Source organism: Chrysemys picta, chromosome 7 (genome assembly GCF_011386835.1).
Source record: "Chrysemys picta bellii isolate R12L10 chromosome 7, ASM1138683v2, whole genome shotgun sequence".
NCBI classification, from domain to species: Eukaryota; Metazoa; Chordata; order Testudines; family Emydidae; genus Chrysemys; species Chrysemys picta.
This window is the reverse complement of record NC_088797.1, coordinates 91,656,492-91,677,906: the sequence shown is the minus strand read 5'-3', so window position 1 is coordinate 91,677,906 and position 21,415 is coordinate 91,656,492. Positions and strand designations below refer to the sequence as shown.

General features: G+C 39.6%; 1 protein-coding gene across 1 annotated transcript in view; it reads right to left on the bottom strand.

Annotated features, from left to right (window-relative positions):
• PCDH15 (protocadherin related 15) overlaps positions 1-21,415 on the bottom strand; it is a 1,392,890-nt gene that overhangs the window by 486,054 nt on the left and 885,421 nt on the right. The window contains exon 9 of the mRNA XM_065552026.1: positions 3,320-3,439. Within this exon, the coding sequence (XP_065408098.1) occupies positions 3,320-3,439 (120 nt within the window). The remainder of the gene's footprint in view (positions 1-3,319; positions 3,440-21,415) is intronic.

Below are 21,415 nucleotides of genomic sequence, written 5' to 3'. Positions count from 1 at the left end.
CTCCTGACTGCCCCCACCCCTTATCCAACCCCCCCGGCCCCCTTACCATGAGGCTCCAAGCAGAGCCAGATATGCAGCCCCGCGGGAGCATGCAGCCCCGCCTCTCAGAGAACTGCGCGCACGGCGGCAGGGCTCAGGTTGAGCGGGGAGCATGTCTGCCTCCCCACGGAGCCAAACACGGCCCCGCGAGAGCGCGCAGCCCCGACCCCCAGAGCGCTGCGCGCGCGGCGACAGGACTCCAGGGGAGAGGGGAAGGCGGGGGAGGGGCCGGCGGCTTGCTGAGCTCGGATGGGCGCTCCGGCCTGGAAGCGCGGACCCTGTGGCTTGCCGCGCCAGGATAGTGGGCACCACATGCGCATGCCTATGTTTCTGCTCCCTGCCCCCGCGTGGGGAGCGGAGGGCAGAGGAAAACGGGCCGGGCTGGGCAGGATTTTTAATGGCACGCTGGAGTCTTGCATGCTGTCTTTGGCACGTGTGCCATAGGTTGCCGACCCCTGCGATAGACCTTTCAACAATAATTTGTATAATGTACTAATATGCTATAATGGCAACTTTCTCCTTTTATTATTTTTTCCTTCAAGGTAAAATAATGATCATAATGGGGGAACTAGATGAAAATATTGACCATGTGTAAAATCACTTAATTTATGAATATTTCCAGTGGAATAATTTTGCACCATTTTCATGAAGGAAAAAAAATATATATTCCCATACAAGTACTGTAGTGCAATATCTTTATCTTGAAAGTGCAACTTACAAATGTAGAATTATTTTTTACACAACTGTACTCAGAAATAAAACAACGTAAAACTTTAGAGCGCATAAATCGAAGCATGAAGGGGCATATGAATGTATAGCATATCCTGCACATAGATACCGTGCAATGCCGGCTTATAACAGTGCTATGTGAACACCTGTTCTCACTTGCAGGTGACATTATAAATAAGATGCACGCAGCATTATCTCCTGTAAATGTAAATAAATGTGTTTGCCTTAGTAATTGGCAGAACAAGAAGTAGCACTGAGTGGACTTTTATGAGGTGAATTGAAAAATACCATTTCTTTTATTTATCGATAGGGAAAATATTTGTAATAAAAAATAATATAAAGTGAGCACTGTATACTTTTTATTCTGTGTTTTAATTGAAATCGATATATTTGAAAATGTAGAAAAAACATCCAAAAATATTTATAATATATTTAAATTGGTATTCTATTATTAACAGTGTGATTAAAACTGATTAATCATGATTTTTTTAAAACCTAGTTAATTTGTTTGTATTAATTGCATGTATTAACTGCATTTAATTGAAAGCCCCAAATTTAAAAAATATGAAGAATTTAGAGAAAAAGATTTGCAAATATCAGAATATTCCAGATCAGCTTTTACTGAAAGAAAAGGACCAGATCATGATCCTAGCTATGGCCCCTTTGCACAGCTTCAATAGATGCAAAGGGGTCAGGACTGCTCTAAATTACAGTTGTGATGTAATACTCCCTAAAAGTATTATTATGCCAATTGGAAATTGGAGTGCAGTGAGGCAATGTCTCCTCTGCCCCCCAAAATCTCTTTATAACAAGGGGCCAGAAGGAGGTGACACAGAGCCAGCAGTGGTCCTAGTCATTTTGCCACCCAGGGTGAAAAATCTTTTTGGCCCTTCTCTGCCCTCCTCATCAAAGCAAACAAATGCTGGTACAGTCATTTGGCATTTCCTGAAATATGATGAATTGACAATGTCCTACCCCCTACCCTCCAGAATTTTCCATGCTCAGAGCTGTCTAGGCTGGCTCTATGCCAGGTAGCAATTCTCGCATACCAGATGAATCCTCATGTCTGTTTAATGAACTTTTACAAACTCTTTGTAAAGAAGAACAAAAATTATGCTCAAAGCACGAAGTCATAGGAATCATGGGGCTTCATTCAAATCTGATATATGGAAGAGACACTATGCTTTAAGTAAATAGGGAAAAGGGAAAAGAGCTTAGTGGTTCTTGATAATAGCACAAATACAACTACTTTTATGATCCAATTTACTGTAAATTAATGGACTTGCTCTACTTTGTGTGGCAAATTGCCGACACTACTATGATGGGGTCTCACGCTTTCTCTTCTTGGGGAGCGGGGGGGGGGGGGGGAAACAGTTCAGGACACCATTTCTTGCCCCTGAACTGGGATATTAACAGTAGAGGGAGGGACCCAGGCCCGCCCTCTACTCCGGGTCCCAGCCCAGAGTCCCAAGGGACAGGAGGAACTAGTGGTTCCTTCCCCTGGGCTACTTCCCTCTCCTGCCCTTCAGCTTGTGGAGGCTTTCTGCCCTCCCTCTACACAAGCCAGGTGTCCCTTTACCTAGGGTCTTGGTCTTCTTAGCCCACCACAGCACGTCTCCAAACTTTCCTCTGCTTCCCTCCAAACTGCTCTCTGCTCCAACACCAATCCACTCTGTTTCTACTCCTTCAAACTGTTCTCTGCTCCAACACCTTCCCCTGTCTGACTGAAGCAGGGGTTTTTTATCGGGTGACTGGCGTCAGGTGCTCTAATTGGCTTCAGGTGCTTTAATTAATCTATAGCAAACTTTCTTCCCTCTACAGGGAATAAGGTTCCCTTCTAACCCTCTCCTGCTGCCCTCTGGCCATGCTGATCGCACTTGATACTAGTATAACAGAGCAAAACGGCATCAGGGTTTTTTAAATGAAGTTGCAAAAAGAAACAAAAAAAATTTTCTTCTGAGGATTTGAAACACCAAAGTAGAGCATTAAATCATGAATGCATGCTCTCATGAACTGCATGCTGTATTCATTAAGATTATCTGCCATCATCTCGCAGTGTGGGGTAGCAGACTAAAATTGGATTATCAGGACTAATATTTTGATTCACAACTAAGAAACAGTTTTAAATGTTCATTTTTTTTATTCCCTACCAGAATAAATTAATTCTGGGAATGATTCTTTAAGGAACTTTACCAATTTTCCTCTTAAAATACACCCTAACATTTTTCTATCAATACAATTTTATATATATATATATATATATATATATATATATATATATATATATATATATATATATATATATATATATATATATATATATGTGAATTACATTACTCATTGTGGATTGAAAATGCATGACAAATAAGAGTGAGTAAAGCAACTGCTGGGGAGGGTTATGAAATAATGACCCAAAATAAGAAGAATTATTAATGGTGTTTACCATAAGAGACAGATAGCAGGAAAGGTAAACTAAGGTGGTTTAAAAAAAAAGAATACACATGCTAGTTTTGTACAGTGTGTATGTACTGAAAAGAAGAACTTCACTTACTGGGTCATTAGGATTGTACTGGATGATATATTCTATCTGGCCATTGGGACCATCATCTATGTCCATGGCACCATTGTTCCCAGAGAATCCTGTAAAGATGGTGGTTCCAACTGGTGTTAACTACAACAAAAACAAAAAGAATATACACACTTCAAATACGCTTGGAAATTACAGAAAAAAAATAAAGGCTGCCATTCCCTCTCCCAAATTTTTGTGCTAAAAGTTCAAAGAAAATATGGGGATAAGTTATAGACCCAATACTTTAAGTCTCTGTTTTAGATCATGTTATTTCCTCGAAAGAGGATTAAAACCATAAATGGGGTTGACTCATATAACTTCCATGTATCAAGATAGTAATCTCTGTATTGATATACTTTTGAGTTAAGGGCCAACAAGCTTTGGAAAGGAAGAGAAAAGAAGAAAGGGGAAGAAAGGGCAAATGAGAAAATAAACAACTGACTCCCTCTTTAGATTGGGGAAGTGTAAACAAAGATGTCAATTTAAAAAATTAAATATGCATATATTATACAATGCATTTCATGGAAACGTTGAAAGTACAGTGCAAGATAAATTATATATACACATGTAAAACAGAATATTTATAGCTTTAGTAAACTTAATATATACAAAAAAAAGAAGAGATTTTAATACTCATTCCAAACAGATACTCTGAAAGCCAACAGAGTTCTCGCTACTATGGTACAAAAGCAATGACAATGTTTCACTATATTTTGCTAGGGACAATTTTACACCCCATAAATTTTGTTTTGAAAATACTGTTTTCCAAACTATCCTAGCAGAGTTGAGCAGCTAGGGTGAATTCTTGCCCCTTTTGAAGTCAATTGCAGAACTCCCATTGACTTCAGTGGAGTCAGAATGTCATCCTTGATGTTCAGAGATAGTCTGGAAACAAAACCAAAATAAATGAACCAAAACCCTAATTTGGATTGTAAATATAAACAGAAAATTATTTCAGATTAGAAATTAACCACCAACGGCATTATTGGACCAATTTTTGCTCTCTTGTAAAACTCTAGAAAACAGGATATGTCCGGAGGATACCACTTGGAGTCAGGGGAACAGAATCCCCTATTCAGGAAAGAGAGCATCAGAGCAGGCACTCCAGCTCACCATTAGCTGAAGTAGTAGTTACTGCCTCCACAATCCCATTACACAGGGAGTTTTAGCCACTGTTTTTTCCCCAAACTCCCCAGCCATGCTGCTAAGACAAAGCTGAGCTGCCACAAAGTAATTCTCCTCAGAACGTAGGGTCCAACACAATACCAGTTTTATTGCTTTTCAGACTTCGTGTGCAAGCAAAAAGAGAAAAGGATTTGTCCCACAGAATTTATTAAAAAACAAACATTTCTGGAATAAATGCAAAATATAATAGCCACATTGCCACATTACATAGTTAACAATACACAGCAAATAATTAGTATCTGCCAATTTGCATTGTTTTCTCCTGTATCCTTGGTTCAGAGGTTGCGTGATCCTGGTTTGATTTTTAAAACTTGTTATTTAGGAAGTTTTGATTTCTGTAATCAATATTTTCAGAGCTAACAATAATTAAGCTTTAGAATAAAACCCATTTCTTTGCAGAGTCTTGTTTAGGATAACAGTGTGTACAGTATATTTTTTTTAATGCCAAACCACATTATATATACTTAAACCATAACTATATTTTTTTTGCTATCAACTTGATTTGCCTGCTAGTGTCCTAGGCTGTAAAAATACTATCAATGCAATACAAGTTGTGAATAAGAGAGTTGACTACCCCTCAGTTCCTATTAATTGCTTCCTTACATCAGTCTCCATGGAGTTCATTACCTTGTGATTTGCACCCAAGACTCATTACCTTAAATCTCTGTTGCAAGAGCAAACTTAAAAAAAAAAACAATTAGGAAAACAATTGTCTCAGAAACTTGGATGAAGTTGTACAAAATCAGAGCTAAATGCCATGAACCAAGTTGGATATATTACTGTTTTACTATTAAGAACAGTATTTTTCAGGATTCTTTCTTATTTTTTTAAACAGGCTATAAAGAAACAAAGCAAAATAATCAAAAGAGACTTCAGATATTTTATGGTGAAATGTGAAACTTTTTATTAAAATAAAATATTTGACATTAGTCATTGAAAAGATATTTGATTTTCACAATAAGTTAAGATGTATTGTTTCAAGGAGATGTTTATCATAGTGGGTGGTCTGAGGGTCAGTACATGATGGAGAATGCGGACACACAGTCAGAATGGTAAAAAGCTGCAGAGCTCCCTGGAAAAAAATAGGAGGAAGTGACTGAGTTGATGAGATGTATATGCCCATAAAGGGCTAGCATGGAGAGGGTTAAGCACTCGGTACAATGCAGGATTTGTCAGCAGAGCACTGAGCTGGGGCAGCTATGATGAGGTAAGTAATTTCACGGTACTCTATAAGAGAGCGGCTTTCTCAGACTTGGACTTGACTTCAAGAACCAGGCACTCACAGCAGAGGGAAAAAATTACTAGTTGGAAAACAAATTATAGCTGTCCAAAGCCACCCTCTTCAAGTATGTGAGACTAAAAACATAAAATTGGAAAGAAAAGAGTCAGCAAGCAAAGCTAACTAAGGCAGAACTTGTAAATAAGCGCAGGCCACATTGTAAAAGGATGGCAAGATTCCGATTCAGATCAACGGAGGGGCTAGGATTCCAGCTCCTGGAGTCAAAAGTTTACACAAGAATCTCAGTTTGTTTCTTTTTAAGTAAGTTTCTAGAACTAATGGTTGAAGTAAAAAAAAAAAAAAAAGCTGATTCAAGGCCAGATTTTTAAATGTATTTAGGTGTTTAAAGATGCAAATAGGCACCCAACTGGATTTTCAAAAGTGCTACAAAAGTAGGAGCTAGGCATCTAGGAGGCTATCTCCATCTTTAGGTGCCTAAATACCTTTAAAAATCTGGCACTCAGTGAAGAAAGTATAGATCATTTAACTCTACTCTGAATACAAGGGAGATTGGGATATGGAACCTATGAGCAGCTAAGCCTAAGGAGAAGGGTATGGTTCATACAGTGCTATTTTGGAATCAATGTTCTGTTAATAAAGTGAGGCATCAAAAAGGGTGATTTTTTCTTCAGAGTTGTAGGTTTTGTTTGCAGTTGGGTGGGAGTAATTATGATGACTAGAGAGCACTCTCCCATAAGTATAGCGTGTTGTCAGGACTGAGATCCCCACTTTGAACTTTAGGGTACAAATGTAGGGGCCTGCGTGAAAAACTTCTAAGCTTAACTACCAGCTTAGCTCTGGTTCGGCTGCCACCATCAATGGATTCCCTCCCTGAGAAGCCTTGAAAAACCCTCACCAAATCCCTGGTGAAAACAAATCCAAAACCCCTTGGATCTTAAAACAAGGAGAAATTAACCATTCCCCTCCTTCCTCCCACCAGCTCCTGGTGAATCAGTTCCAACCCCCCCGTGGGATCTACAACAGGGAGAAATTAACCATCCCCCCTCCTTCCTCCCACCAACTCCTGGTGAATCAAGATCCAAAACCCCTTTGGATCTAAAACAAGGAAAAAATCAATCAGGTTCTTAAAAAGAAGGTTTTTAATTAAAGAAAAAGGTAAAAATCATCTCTGTAAAATCAGTATGGAAATTAACCTTACAGGGTAATCAAACTTAAAGAGCTCAGAGGACTCCCCTCTAGTCTCAGGTTCAAAGTACAGCAAACAAAGATAAACACTCTAGTAAAAGGTACATTTACAAGTTGAGAAAAACAAAGGAAAACTAACACGCCTTGCCTGGCTATTTACTTACAAGTTTGAAATAGGAGAGGCTTGTTTAGAAAGATGTGGAGAACCTGGATTGATGTCTGGTCCCTCTCATTCCCGGAGAACGAACTCCCAAACAAAGAACACAAACAAAAGCCTTCCCCCCCCCAAGATTTGAAAGTATCTTGTCCCCTTATTGGTCCTTTAGGTCAGATGCCAGCCAGGTTACCTGAGCTTCTTAACCCTTTACAGGGAAAAGGATTTTGGAGCCTCTGGCCAGGAGGGGTTTTTATAGTACTGTACACAGGACAGCTATTACCCTTCACTTTATAGTTATGACACGCCCCCCAAATCACAGATAGTGTTGGATGTTCGGTTCCACACTGGCTGTGATTTCTTCCTGGAGTTTTAGGAGAAAACAGAGTTAATAAGACACATGTACCTTTAGACATACGACTGATTATATAAAAACTAACAATATGTTTCATTCCAAAAACAATTGTTAACCAGTTAACTCTGGGAAACTTTCCCGGGAGAGTGCATCAGCCACTTTGTTAGAAGCTCCCGAAATGTGTTGTATTTCAAAATCAAAATCTTGGAGAGCTAAACTCCACCGAAGAAGTTTTTTGTTATTTCCCTTGGCGGTATGAAGCCACTGTAGCGCAGCATGGTCTGTTTGTAGTTGGAAACCCCGTCCCCAAACATATGGGCGTAGCTTTTCCAGCGCGTACACAATGGCGTAGCATTCCTTTTCGCTGATTGACCAATGGCTTTCCCTCTCAGACAGTTTCTTACTGAGAAACACGACAGGATGGAATTCTTGATCCGGTCCTTCCTGCATTAAAACTGCTCCCACGCCTCGCTCGGACGCATCTGTGGTTACGAGGAACGGTTTGTCAAAGTCTGGGGCCCTTAGCACAGGGTCAGACATGAGTGTTGCCTTAAGCTGGTTAAAGGCCTTTTGACACTCATCAGTCCACTGAACTGCATTTGGCTGTTTCTTTCTGGTTAGGTCTGTCAGCGGGGCGGCGATTTGGCTGTAGTGGGGTACAAATCGCCTATAATATCCAGCCAAGCCTAAGAAGGATTGGACCTGTTTCTTAGACTTTGGAACCGGCCACTTTTGGATAGCATCCACTTTGGCCTGTAGGGGATTTATAGTTCCTTGACCCACCTGGTGCCCCAGGTAAGTCACTCTGTTTTGGCCTATTTGACACTTTTTAGCCTTAACAGTTAGTCCTGCCTGCTGGATGCGCTCGAAAACTTTTTCCAGGTGCTCCATGTGCTCTGCCCATGAATCAGAAAAAATGGCCACATCATCGAGGTAGGCAACTGCAGACTCTCCCAATCCCGCTAGGAGACCATCTACAAGTCTTTGGAAGGTGGCGGGTGCATTTCGCAACCCGAAAGGGAGTACATTGAATTCATACACCCCTGCCTGGGTGACGAAGGCTGACCTTTCCTTAGCGGGTTCATCTAGTGGTACTTGCCAGTACCCCTTGGTTAAGTCTAAAGTAGAGATGAATTGGGCATGTCCCAATTTCTCCAATAGCTCATCTGTGCGTGGCATTGGATAGTTGTCAGGACGAGTTACAGCATTTAGCTTACGGTAGTCCACGCAAAAGCGTATTTCCCCATCTGGTTTGGGAACTAGAACCACTGGAGATGCCCATGCACTCTTAGAGGGGCGGATTATACCCATCTGTAGCATGTCCTGGATCTCCCTTTGTATAGCAGTTTTGGCATGAGGTGACTCCCGGTAGGGTGGGGTTCTAATAGGGTGAGCATTACCTGTGTCAATGGAGTGGTATGCCCGTTCGGTCCATCCTGGAGTGGCTGAGAAAATTGGTGAAAGCTTGCTTAGCCTGGCTGCGGGTGACTATTCCCACCCTCTTGGCTACCTTCACATGGTTGGCCAAATCTTCCCCCAGCAGCATGGGAATGGGATAATTGTCATAGACTGCAAAATTCCACATTCCTGACCAGCCCTTGTACTGGACATGCAACGTGGCTGTAGGCAAGGTTACAGATTGTGACACGAAGGGTTGAATTGTCACTGTAGCCTCTGGGTTGATGAGTTTGGGGTCCACTAGGGATTGGTGGATAGTTGACACTTGAGCCCCAGTGTCCCTCCAAGCGGTAACCTTCCTTCCGCCCACTCTCAAGGTTTCCCTTCGCTCCGAGGGTATGAGAGAGGCATCTGGGTTTGGGGATCTTTGGTGTGATTGGGGTGTAATGAACTGTAATCGGTTGGGGTTCTTGGGGCAGTGAGCCTTTATATGTCCCAGTCCATTACATTTAAAACATCGCCCTGCTAAGGTATCACTGGGACGAGGTTGGTTGGTGGAGACTGGTGTGGTGGGGTGAGAAGGCGTCTGGGGTTTCCCTTGGGATGTGGGTGGGGCCTTGGGTTGTCCCCGGTGGTAAGGTTTTGTTTCGGCTTGCCCCTTCTGATATTCGCTCCAACTGCTACTAGTTTTTTTCTTTTCTGCCACCTCCACCCATTGGGCTCCAATCTCCCCCGCCTCAGTTACAGTTTTGGGCTTCCTATCTAGGATGTACCTTTCTATTTCCTCAGGAACACCCTCTAAAAACTGCTCCATTTTTACTAGGGAAAGCAGATCTTCCAGAGATTTAACATTTGCTCCTGATACCCAGGCATCACAATTTTTGTCAATGTGGTAGGCATGACGGGTAAATGACACATCCGGTTTCCACTTTAGGGCTCTGAACCGCCGACGGGCATGCTCGGGTGTTAGCCCCATTCTGAGTCTGGCCTTGTTTTTAAAAAGTTCATAACTGTTCATGTGTTCCTTAGGCATTTCAGCCGCCACCTCTGCTAAAGGTCCACTGAGCTGCGGCCTCAGCTCTACCATGTACTGGTCTGCAGTGATGCTGTATCCAAGGCAAGCCCTTTCAAAATTTTCTAAGAAGGCCTCAGTATCATCGCCTGCCTTGTAGATGGGGAATTTTCTGGGATGGGAAGTGGTACCTGGAGGGGGGTTGTTAGCATTGGCTGGTGCATCCTGCTTAGCCTTTGCTACTTCCAGTTCATGCTTCCTTTCTTTTTCTCTCTCCTCCATCTCTTTTTCTTTCAGCTCCATCTCTCTCTTGTGGGCCTCCTCTTTGGCTTTTTCTTCTCTTTCTCTCTGCTCTGTCTCGAGTTTTGTTAATTGAAGCAGTCTCTGATGTTTTCTTTCATTTTCTTCTGCTTCTAGTTTGGCCTGTTCTATTTTGTTAGCTACTTCTTTGGTAGTCATTTTCCTGTTTTCTTGTGCTGGGTAACCCCCTTTGCAGTTGACAAACTGGGAAGCTCTCAGCTCTGGCTGCTGCAGAGTTAACAGTAACTTTCTAACTAGCTACTCCCGAGGATGTAAAAAGAAAAAAAAAAAATTCAGCTTGTAAATACCTTTTACCAGTCATTTGCTAATTGAACCCTTCTCTTAACAAAGGACCTGTAAAAAAAAACTTAACACCTCTGCCTTCAGGCAAGGAGAGATAAGATATGCATCTATCTACTTCCAGCTCAGCTTTCCAAGCAGCTAGAAGGAAAAAAAAATCTCACTGGCTTTTGGGTTTAAAATGATCCCACCGCTATTCACCATGTCAGGACTGAGATCCCCACTTTGAACTTTAGGGTACAAATGTAGGGGCCTGCGTGAAAAACTTCTAAGCTTAACTACCAGCTTAGCTCTGGTTCGGCTGCCACCATCAATGGATTCCCTCCCTGGGAAGCCTTGAAAAACCCTCACCAAATCCCTGGTGAAAACAAATCCAAAACCCCTTGGATCTTAAAACAAGGAGAAATTAACCATTCCCCTCCTTCCTCCCACCAACTCCTGGTGAATCAGTTCCAACCCCCCGCTGGGATCTACAACAGGGAGAAATTAACCATCCCCCCTCCTTCCTCCCACCAACTCCTGGTGAATCAAGATCCAAAACCCCTTTGGATCTAAAACAAGGAAAAAATCAATCAGGTTCTTAAAAAGAAGGTTTTTAATTAAAGAAAAAGGTAAAAATCATCTCTGTAAAATCAGTATGGAAATTAACCTTACAGGGTAATCAAACTTAAAGAGCTCAGAGGACTCCCCTCTAGTCTCAGGTTCAAAGTACAGCAAACAAAGATAAACACTCTAGTAAAAGGTACATTTACAAGTTGAGAAAAACAAAGGAAAACTAACACGCCTTGCCTGGCTATTTACTTACAAGTTTGAAATAGGAGAGACTTGTTTAGAAAGATGTGGAGAACCTGGATTGATGTCTGGTCCCTCTCATTCCCGGAGAATGAACTTCCAAACAAAGAACACAAACAAAAGCCTTCCCCCCCCCAAGATTTGAAAGTATCTTGTCCCCTTATTGGTCCTTTAGGTCAGATGCCAGCCAGGTTACCTGAGCTTCTTAACCCTTTACAGGGAAAAGGATTTTGGAGCCTCTGGCCAGGAGGGGTTTTTATAGTACTGTACACAGGACAGCTATTACCCTTCCCTTTATAGTTATGACACGTGTCTTCACCACACGTGCTGCAGCTGAGCCTAGCGCGCTAGTGTAGACTTGCCCACAGGTTTAGGGACACTTAGATCAAAGAGTTGTGTCCCTGACCATCCTAGTTAATAGCCATTGATAGAGAAGTTCATGGAGGGTAGCTCTAACTATTTTTTGAACCCAGTAATACTTTTGGCCTTCACAACATCCCATGTTTAACTTCTTCTCATTTGGAAGCCGTTCCATATTCCTAAACATTTCCCTCCCTTTCTCTTTACTTTTTTACAGTTCTAATACATCTGTTTTGAGATGGGGAGACTGGAACTGCACACAGTATGCAAGGTGTGGGAATACCATTGATTTAATACAATGGCATTGCAATATCTTCTGTCTTACTTTCTATCCTTTTCCTAATGATTCCTAACATGTTAGCTTTTTGACTGCTACTGCACATGGAGTGGATGTTTTCAGAGAACTATGCATGATGTTTCCAAGCTCTCTCTCAATTGGTAACAGCTAATTTAGACCCAATCATTTTGTATTTTGTATGTTTAGTTGGGATTATATTTTCAAAAGTCATTACTTTGCAAATATAAACATTCAATTTCATCTGCCATTTTTTGCGCAGTCACACAGTTTTGTGAGATCACTTTATAACTCTTGGTAGTCAGCTTTTGACTTAACTATCGTAAGTAATTTGTATTGTCTGCAAACTTTGTCACCTCACTGTTTATCCCCCTTTTCTAGATCATGTATGAATATATTGAACAGTCCTGGTCCCAATACAGATCCTTGGGGGATTCCACTATTTATCTCGCTCCCTTGTGAAAACTGACCATTTATTCCTACCCTTTGTTTCCTGTCTTTTAACCAGTTACTGATCCATGAGAGGACCTTCTCTCTTATCCCATGACCGCTTACTTTGCTTAAGAGCCTTTGGTGAGGGCCTTGTTAAAAACTCCAAGTACACTGTATTCACTGAATCACCCTTGTCCACATGCTTGTTGAATACCTCGAAGAATTCTAATAGATTGGTGAGGCATGACTTCCCTTTACAACAGATGTGTTGACTCTTCCCCATCATATTGTTTTCATCTATGTGTCTGAGAATTCTGTTCTTTATTGTAGTCAACCAGTTTGCTTGATACTGAAGATAAGCTTATGTCCTACAATTGCCAGGATCGCCTCTGAAGCCATTTAAAAATGGTGTTACATTAGTTACCCTTCAGTCACCTAGTACAGAGGTTGATTTAAGCAACAGAATTACATAACACAGTAATTCTGCAATTTCATATTTGAGTTCCCTCAGAACTCTTGGATGAATATCATCTGGTCCTGATGACTTATTACTGTGTAATTTACAATGTGATCCAAGACCACTTATCTTGAACCACAGACATGCAGCCCAAAGAAACTACCATTCCAGCATGCAATGCTCCATGTTTTTAAGTTGCAAAGTGGAATCGTATGCTGGAACCTGTAGCCTCTATAGACCATACCAATATTAATCAGTAGTGGTTGCTGTTATTTTTTTAGTACAGAGTAAGTTGCTAATGAAGCCCTCACTTAGACAAAGCTTTGTGGTCACTGCCTTACACATTGGAAATGGTCTTAAAATCTGTGTCTATCTAATCATTTATTTTACTATGTTTGCAGTTCTGTGAGTGAAAGTTGTCAATGTATTAAGGGGAGATGATGTGACATTTTGTATTTCTTACGGCTACTACTTAAATAGGCTTGTTTCATCTCTGAATTCTCTGGCCCCTGAAAAACAAATGCCACTGACAATGTTAACTTTCAAACATGAAGTGCATTTCATTTCCCTTGTGCCTGTTTCTTTCAAGAAAGTCATACAAAAGTTATTAAAAATTGGCAATACAGTCACCATTAAACTTTTTAAACTTGTCATTTGCAGGTCATTAACATCCCCATCAGATTCCCTATAAGTGCATGAATACCATAGTACCATTAAGCAGGCAAAATGTAAAATTTTGAAGATTTTAATGGTGATCACAGTCAATTCAATTCTCTCTCTCTTCTTCTTCTTATAGTATTAAATAAAAATCCATTTTGGACTTAAGGTGGAAGGGTGAAGAGAATAAAAATTCACCAGATAAGATGAAGGGTTCTATCAGTTTAAACCCCATCATTGAATTATATTCAAACTGACATAGTTGTGTAAATGGAAAATGTAAAAGGAACCCACAGTCCAAAAGGAATGATTTGGTACTATAAAATAAATGAATTGCAGTTGCATGTTATAACTGCAAAGGTCAAAGTCTGCAGTTCTGATTTATTCTAGATATAATGCATTAAAGCAATACAGATTTGCCAACCTTCATGAATTTAGCAATGTGAATTCCATTAGTCTGCTAGCTTGATATCTTTGATTCAAAAGGTGGTATTGGACATCCCCTCACTTCTGTCCCTAGAGTATATTTATTCTTTTTCTCTTCCTTTTCTCTGCATTTTGTTCTATAAAATATGAATAAATTAGAAAGGAGATTGAACCAAAACCCTGCATTTGAACACCCCCTGAACTTTAGGAAAATTTCAATACGGATTTAGGGCTTTAGGGCTGCCCCAAACCCCTCATCGGGATTTCTTCAGACTTTGGATCAGTTTACATTCAGATCTGACCTACAAGTCTCATGTGCACCTCCAGAATGAACTTGATGAATTAGGAGGAGAAATTAATATAATCCATTAGAGATTGGCACAGTATAGACAAAAGCTGCACCAGCTTTCTACACATCGATCTGAAAATGCAGTAAGGTATTATAAGCAGGCACTGCCAATTTTATTGAGTTTTATCAAATTTATGAAGGTTTTCTGCTGAAGGGAGTAGACTGCAATCACAACAGTCATTTTATCTCTTCAGTATAAAGAAGAGAGCCACCTCAACCACAGTTTAGCTTTTAAAGTGTGCTTCAAGGGCCTGATCCAATTCCCATTGGCCACAATGGGAGCTGGAACTGGGCGTGAATGATACATCATTCAGGGAACACCTTGTAGGAAGAGTACAAATATTAAGGTATTCTTATTTATTGAATAGATCTCACTTTTGACCTAACAAACAACAGGCAAAATTACATATGTATACTTACTGCACCTCTCATTAAAGGAGAAGTTACAGAGAGTATCTGATTCCTCATTAGACAATTCCATCTTCAAGATAAAGATTTTTAAATTTGGTTTTCTGGTATCCGTATGTTACAAAGTAATGCCCAAAGCAGAAACCAAATAGATAATGTTTTATTAAGAAGATATTTCACATTAGACCTTGAAATACATAAACAATTCCGGAGAGCAACTTTCCTGTAAAGAGCGCCAAAATAGCAATTTGATATAACAGTAGGTGGTTATATGGAAATATATTCTATTCTAAACATATACTGCAGAAACTAGGGAAAAATCTTTCCTCCAGAAATTCACAGCCATACTGCTTACTGTTTAACAAACAGTAATGGATTTTGTATAGCAAATGGCAATGCTATGTCATGATAATAAGCAACCAATATGTTTTGGTAATCAGTCCAGAGATGATATATGGGATGTTCTTATGACCTCTTTTGTCATACAAAATTGCTTTCATACCAATTTCCTTCTGACAGTACACTGTAAAATAGCTTGTGAACTACTGGCCTTTCCCTAGGGTAGAGAATATTAGGGAAAGCTGATTCTAAAAACTACGAAGTCCTTCTACTTATTACTTCAGCGGGAAAAAAAACAAACCTGGAAGCTCAGTGTAGCACATAAAATGTGACGGTATATGTTAATTTTTTTCAGATTGACAGCCAAATTAATGTGTTGGAAGATGGATGCTCAGAGTCTCTAAAGAATAAAAGATGCTTTATTATTTTGAGCACAAAATCAACCACATCATTTTTATGTAAAACACTGTGTATTTAAGTTTGCCTCAAAGACATTTGATATAGGCCTCTGCATAACCAACATGCTCACATCTCTGCTTTTGGTCCATCCTTCTCCATGCCTCATCCATCATTTATTTCAAATTTTCCTTCTTTCTGCTTTCGTTGTATCTCACTGTTATTTGAACGTCTTCTTCCTTTTGGCCCCACTTCCAGTGGGAAAACCTCTCTCCAAAAATTTCTTCCATGAAGCCTTTCTAAAGTGACTGCTGCAAGATGATGACATTACCTCAAACTTATGCTAATTCCCCTTGATCAAGACATGCAAGAGAATCAGGATATTAGGGCTGGCCATTAAAAAAAAGTTCTCTTTTGCCAAAAATATAGTTTTAACATTTGTTTTCATTCTGCTTTGGAATAAACTAGGCCTTTTAAAAATCTCTCTAAAACAATCAGAGAGGGAGACACACTCAGCCCAGAATAGCCAATAGCCCAGTGGTTAGGGCATTCACTTAATTCAGATCAGGGACCTGAACCTGACTCTCGGATATCTCAGGTGAGTGCTCTGAGTACTGGGATAAAAAGTCAGTCTCTCCTGCTGGGGCTGTTCCACTTCATATCAATGAAGAAAATATTTATTGGGTGCATGTGAGAGAGAGACACTGACTGAATTGTATAGCCAGAGGGTTAGACACTCAGCTGCTCTCTCTCCCCTTTTGACCAGAAATTCCATCCAGGACCTGAAATACCTTCTTGGTGAAATTTTCATAGAAACAGATAAATTTCCATTAAGTTTCTATTATAATAAAGTGACATTTTCTGACAAAAACCTCTGTTGTCTAAAGATTTCCACGCAGCTCTAGATTACCGACATGAGTGGATTTATTGAAGCAGGCCGCAACTTTCTTAACTTTAATGTCAAGCCCCAACAAACTTCCAGGTATTATTTTGTCCATTTCATTCCAAAATCCAATGGCCTCATAAAATACCAGCACGGAAAGAGGGTTAGCTAGCTTAGCCAAACCTCCACTATTAAATTTCAGATTCAGCCAAATGGTAAATCCCTTTACTCTTCCCTGGGAAGGGAAGAGAGGGTACAGATGAGAGAAAAGTTCAAGTATTCACTGCAAAAAGAGGTGTGTTTCTGGAATGACACTGTTAACTGGAGATAGCTTTCTTGATGTAAAGTTTTAGTAGACATAAGGCAAAGCTAGTTTTTACTTGAATGTAGTTTATTAGGATTGACCTTGACTCTCTCCAATTGGGGTTTACCCCATCTAATTATATTGAGGTAAAAGCTACAGTTTTCTTGCTCCGCAGGCTAACAGGGCAGATGAGGTGGGGTAGTTTTCAGCCCAAAGAATGGTTGCTGTGACATTGGAAATTCTTAAACAAATGGGGTGCTGTTCACTGGAGCCCATCAGCTCTCTCAAACATATTCCCATCCCCTAACACCACATGGCCAAAGAGTGGCTAGGATAATTGAAGCATTGTTACACTCTGTCCAGCCTCAGCCATTTCACAATCTCGAAATATGTCCTGGTGGGGAGAAAGGAAAGGGCTCTCTTGCCAGATGGCGCACACACCTGCCCAATAAGGATCCTGAGGGTGGCCTATTCCCCGCCCAATCCAGTGATAAGAATGTAATAAACACATCTTCCAAACAGATTTACGATACTATCTATAGATTTTCTTAAGTATAATTATTGTAAAATATATACGATACTTAATACAAAAATCTCCACCAGAACAATGTAAGAAGAGACCCAGTTTTTTCACTGACTTTAGTGGTAACTAGATCTTTTCAGCAAAGACAAATAAGGCTGCTTGCGACACACTGTACCTCAAAAAAAAAAAAGAAAGAAAAAGAAAAAACAACAACAACAAAATACAAGCAAGTTTCGTTTCTAGATATTTGGGAAGGCATTAAAATTTTCCAAAAAGTCAGACATCAAAACAGTATTCCAGACTGATTACTGATGGCCATTGTGGGTGCCTGACCTTACATTGGGTAAACTATAAACATTTGTAAAGGAAGCCTATTATCACCACTAGCAACAAATCACCACTAGCAACAAGACTGAGATGATCTGTCCTTGTGGAGAAGGCAATATATTGCAAACAATAGCAATGATAGGAAACAAATCAAGCAAGAAATAGAAAGAAAACAAAAATCTTGGAATTAAGAATGTGACTAAGCAAAAAGGAAAAACTTACAGTAAGCCTTCTATTTCCATAGGTGAAAGTTACACAGGAAACTTTAAACATAAATAAAATTGCTGAAATTATTTATGTGCATTAGGAAAATACATTCTGATAGATATATTTATCACCTTCATGACACACTGAGAATAAATTCTCTTGTTATTGCTTATTAACAAAGTTAGAAAAAGAGAAGAACTTGGCACAGTGGGTCACATAGCAGAACAAAATAAGATTTGCAAGTAATCATTGTGAGCTAATGCACTTTTGATGATGTATACCAACAGAGATTAATTACTTCAATACCATACGGAAAAAGACTTGGGCAATTACATTGAAAGTGAAGTAAATTCAGCTTAAATTGTAATTACCAGCAGCATCAGTGCCAATATTTTTAGACAATCAGAGTTCAAGAAATAGTACTGCATAAATGCTGCATTCTCTGCAAGTGAAGAATTCAAATGACATACATAGTCTTGAACACTAGCCAAAAAATTTTGGTTTCCAAGAAGAGAAAAATCTTCATTAATTACAAGGCACTTTTCTATCCTTATTATAAAGCTGTTAACCTGGCTTTTACATTGTATTAGCCAATGATGAATTCACTCCTTTTATATTCTAAACAAAAACTATATTAAAATGGAGATAAGGTTGAGAATTTGTAACAGCAGTGTAAGGATGAAACACATTACAGGGATGCTGAAATGCTCTCAAAACCAGGCAATATAAATCCAGATATCCAGAGTTAAGGTTACACTTAAAAGAAATACAAACATGTTAAGGTAAGAAATGTACAATTAAGGCACCCAAAGAACTGCTTGGGTGACACTGATGTTCTCCCATCAATGGACAGAGGACAGACATCCATTTTCACACTCCTAGACCTCTCTGCAGCATTTGACACTGTTAATCATGAGATCCTGCCATCCCACCTGAGAGAGGGGGTAGGGGTCCAAGGTAATGCACTAAAATGTCCTCAAGGGACATACCTAATGAGTAATGATAGGAAACTCTATCACTGAACCCGTCATTTGTGGAGTCCCACAATGATCAATTATCTCACTGGTCCTTTTCAACATTTACATGCAGCCTTCTAGATGAGCTGGTCAGACAACATGGCCTCAAAAAGCCAGCAATATTCAGATGACATAGCTCTACATAGCATTACATAAGACCACACGATCACCACCAATATGGCCAAATACTTTGACACTATCAGGTCATGGATGAAAAACACAAAGTTGAAGCTGAACTTGAGTTAAGACAGAAGTGAATAGGACTAACTGTGCCCTGTAGTGATGTCATGCAATAACTATACGATTTTAAGGAAATTTAATGTCTGTGGTCCAAGGCTAAACTGATTTTAAAGATACATTACTTCTTCATATTTTTACCCTCCTGGCAAAACTACAGGGTAGTGTTTAGGATGCTGTATGAGTTAGCTATGCATTTCTTAACCTAACACATTTGGATTACTTTTAAGTTTAGTCTTAAAACTAAACTTCCTGGGTTTATAGTACTTGGTTTTAAGATAATTACATCTGTAATGTTTTTAGCCTTTCACATGGAGTTAAGGTTGATAATATATATTAGTATGGTAATTGGATGTAGTTTTTGTCTGGGGATTTCCTTTTTATTACTATTAAAATGTTTCTGCATGTACAGAAGAAGAAACTGAAGAGAATGTTACCATGAGATATTTCCAATTATTTGAAAATGAGTATCAACCTTGAATAATTTTTTTGAAAGTTTTTACTTTGAAGGGGAGATTAATTAGTACACCAAAGAGGGGGGAAAAAACAACTAAAATATTCTGGTAATTCAGTTCCTTAATTTGCCATTGGCTTATTGATTTAGAAGTCAGTGTTAATAAGACTGGTGATATAGTGGTAGGGCCAGGAAGAACATAATTCCCCAAGAGCCAATGTCTCAGCTCTTTAAGAGGTCCCCCTGCACTTCTGGCTCAGTTACCCTGGCACTGCTACCTCCATGCACAGTGGAGCCAATGCAGTAGTGCCATGGGGAGCCTTTCAAGAACTGATGTCGAAGCTATCATGCAGCCCCAAAATCTTTAAAGAGCAGTGACAGTGGGACAAAGGATTCTACATATGAGAACTGACACATGTCTAAGCTCCCTCATATAAATGAGTCATTACAATCAACAGAATTGTTACATGTAAATTAGTTGTAGAGAAAAGTTGGTAAGTGGATTATTCACCTTAGATGTACATTCTTCCACTTAAAAGTTACCTGAGTTGTTTATTAAGGCTGTTTGTACCATATACACATCACAAAACATGAGATCAACAATCATTAATAGCTTAATTACAACCTAATTTCCTCAAATATAACATATGAAGAAGATGCCAATGAATTTTAACTAGATGGATAGTTTGAAGTGTCTGCATTATTCCTTTATTGCAGTCACCTAAGCAAAGAAAGACTGACGTGGAAGCTACATTTTTGAAGAACCCAGTTTTTAATTTTAACTCAAAAAGATTTAGATCCTTAGAAAATGTATTCGATACTCAAAGAGAAAGTACTGTAAAGTTAGGGAAGGGAAATTTTGTGTTATTCGCATAGAACAAAGAGGCTGAATTCCTGATTGAAGTGCAAAACTGAACTTAACTTTAACTATGGAGGTATGACCAGTGCCTCCATCAATTATGAACCTAGGTATTCCCAATCCCATGCTTTCAAAAATCATGACTCAGACCTTATTATTAATTATCATAATGAAACAAAATAAATACACTTAAATTATAATAATAATCTGGGAGTTTTTTCTTGCCTTCTGAGCCTTCAGGGTACACTCAGGGCATGTTTTCAGACTTTTCTCTGCAGCTCCAAGGGCTAGAAATCCCCCCACACCCATTTTTTGTTAAATAAAGAGAAAGCTGAGATTCTCAAATATACCTTTGACTTCAGTTTGAGGTTTTAAGAAAAACACCAAATATCATCAAACACACGATGCCATTGTGAAAGCTGTCAACTCTGAAACCTACATCTTGGTATATAAACATTGATAAAACAGGAACATGATTCTGGTGCCATGGTAATAATCTTGTAAAGAGAACAATGTGTTAACAATATTGTTTCATTCAACGCTGAAAATTAGTAAATCTGGTGACATTTTTCACATGACATTACAGTAGGCTTTGTTAAAGTTGCAGTGAGATTTATAAAAGATGCCTCACTGGAGTCTGCACTATGATAAATAAATCCAGGCTAGATATTGGTCTGCACTTCTGACCACGTTACACTAATAGATTTATCAGCCTTCACAGATACCACATCAGAATAATATTGTTGCAACCAACATAAAAAACATCAACAATTCAATGGAATATTTAAGGTAAGCTACTATAAACTATTTCCTTTACAAACATTTAATGTACATTTCTTCAGTTGGATGCTTTCTTCATCTAAAGACTTTTTTTGAAACCAAGAATAATCCAACGTATAATTATCTTCTCCATACACCACTTTGATTGTCGGTCATACTTTCCTAGATATATGTGGGAGTCTGAGAGAGCAATACCTACCGGTAATTTTTCTAACCATGGTTTTCTTATATGCACATGACAGTTCCAAATTATATCTACTTGTTTAGAGTCTTTTAATGACCTATTCTGAACTATGATGTGGAAAAAGGTTACTGCTTCCAGGGCCGGCTCCAGGCACCAGCCCACCAAGCTTGTGCTTGGGGCGGCACCTGGAGAGGGGCGGCACGGCGCTCCGGCTCCGGCTGCTGGGGAGAGCGGAGCCGAGGTGGGCTCGCCGCCGGGGAAAGC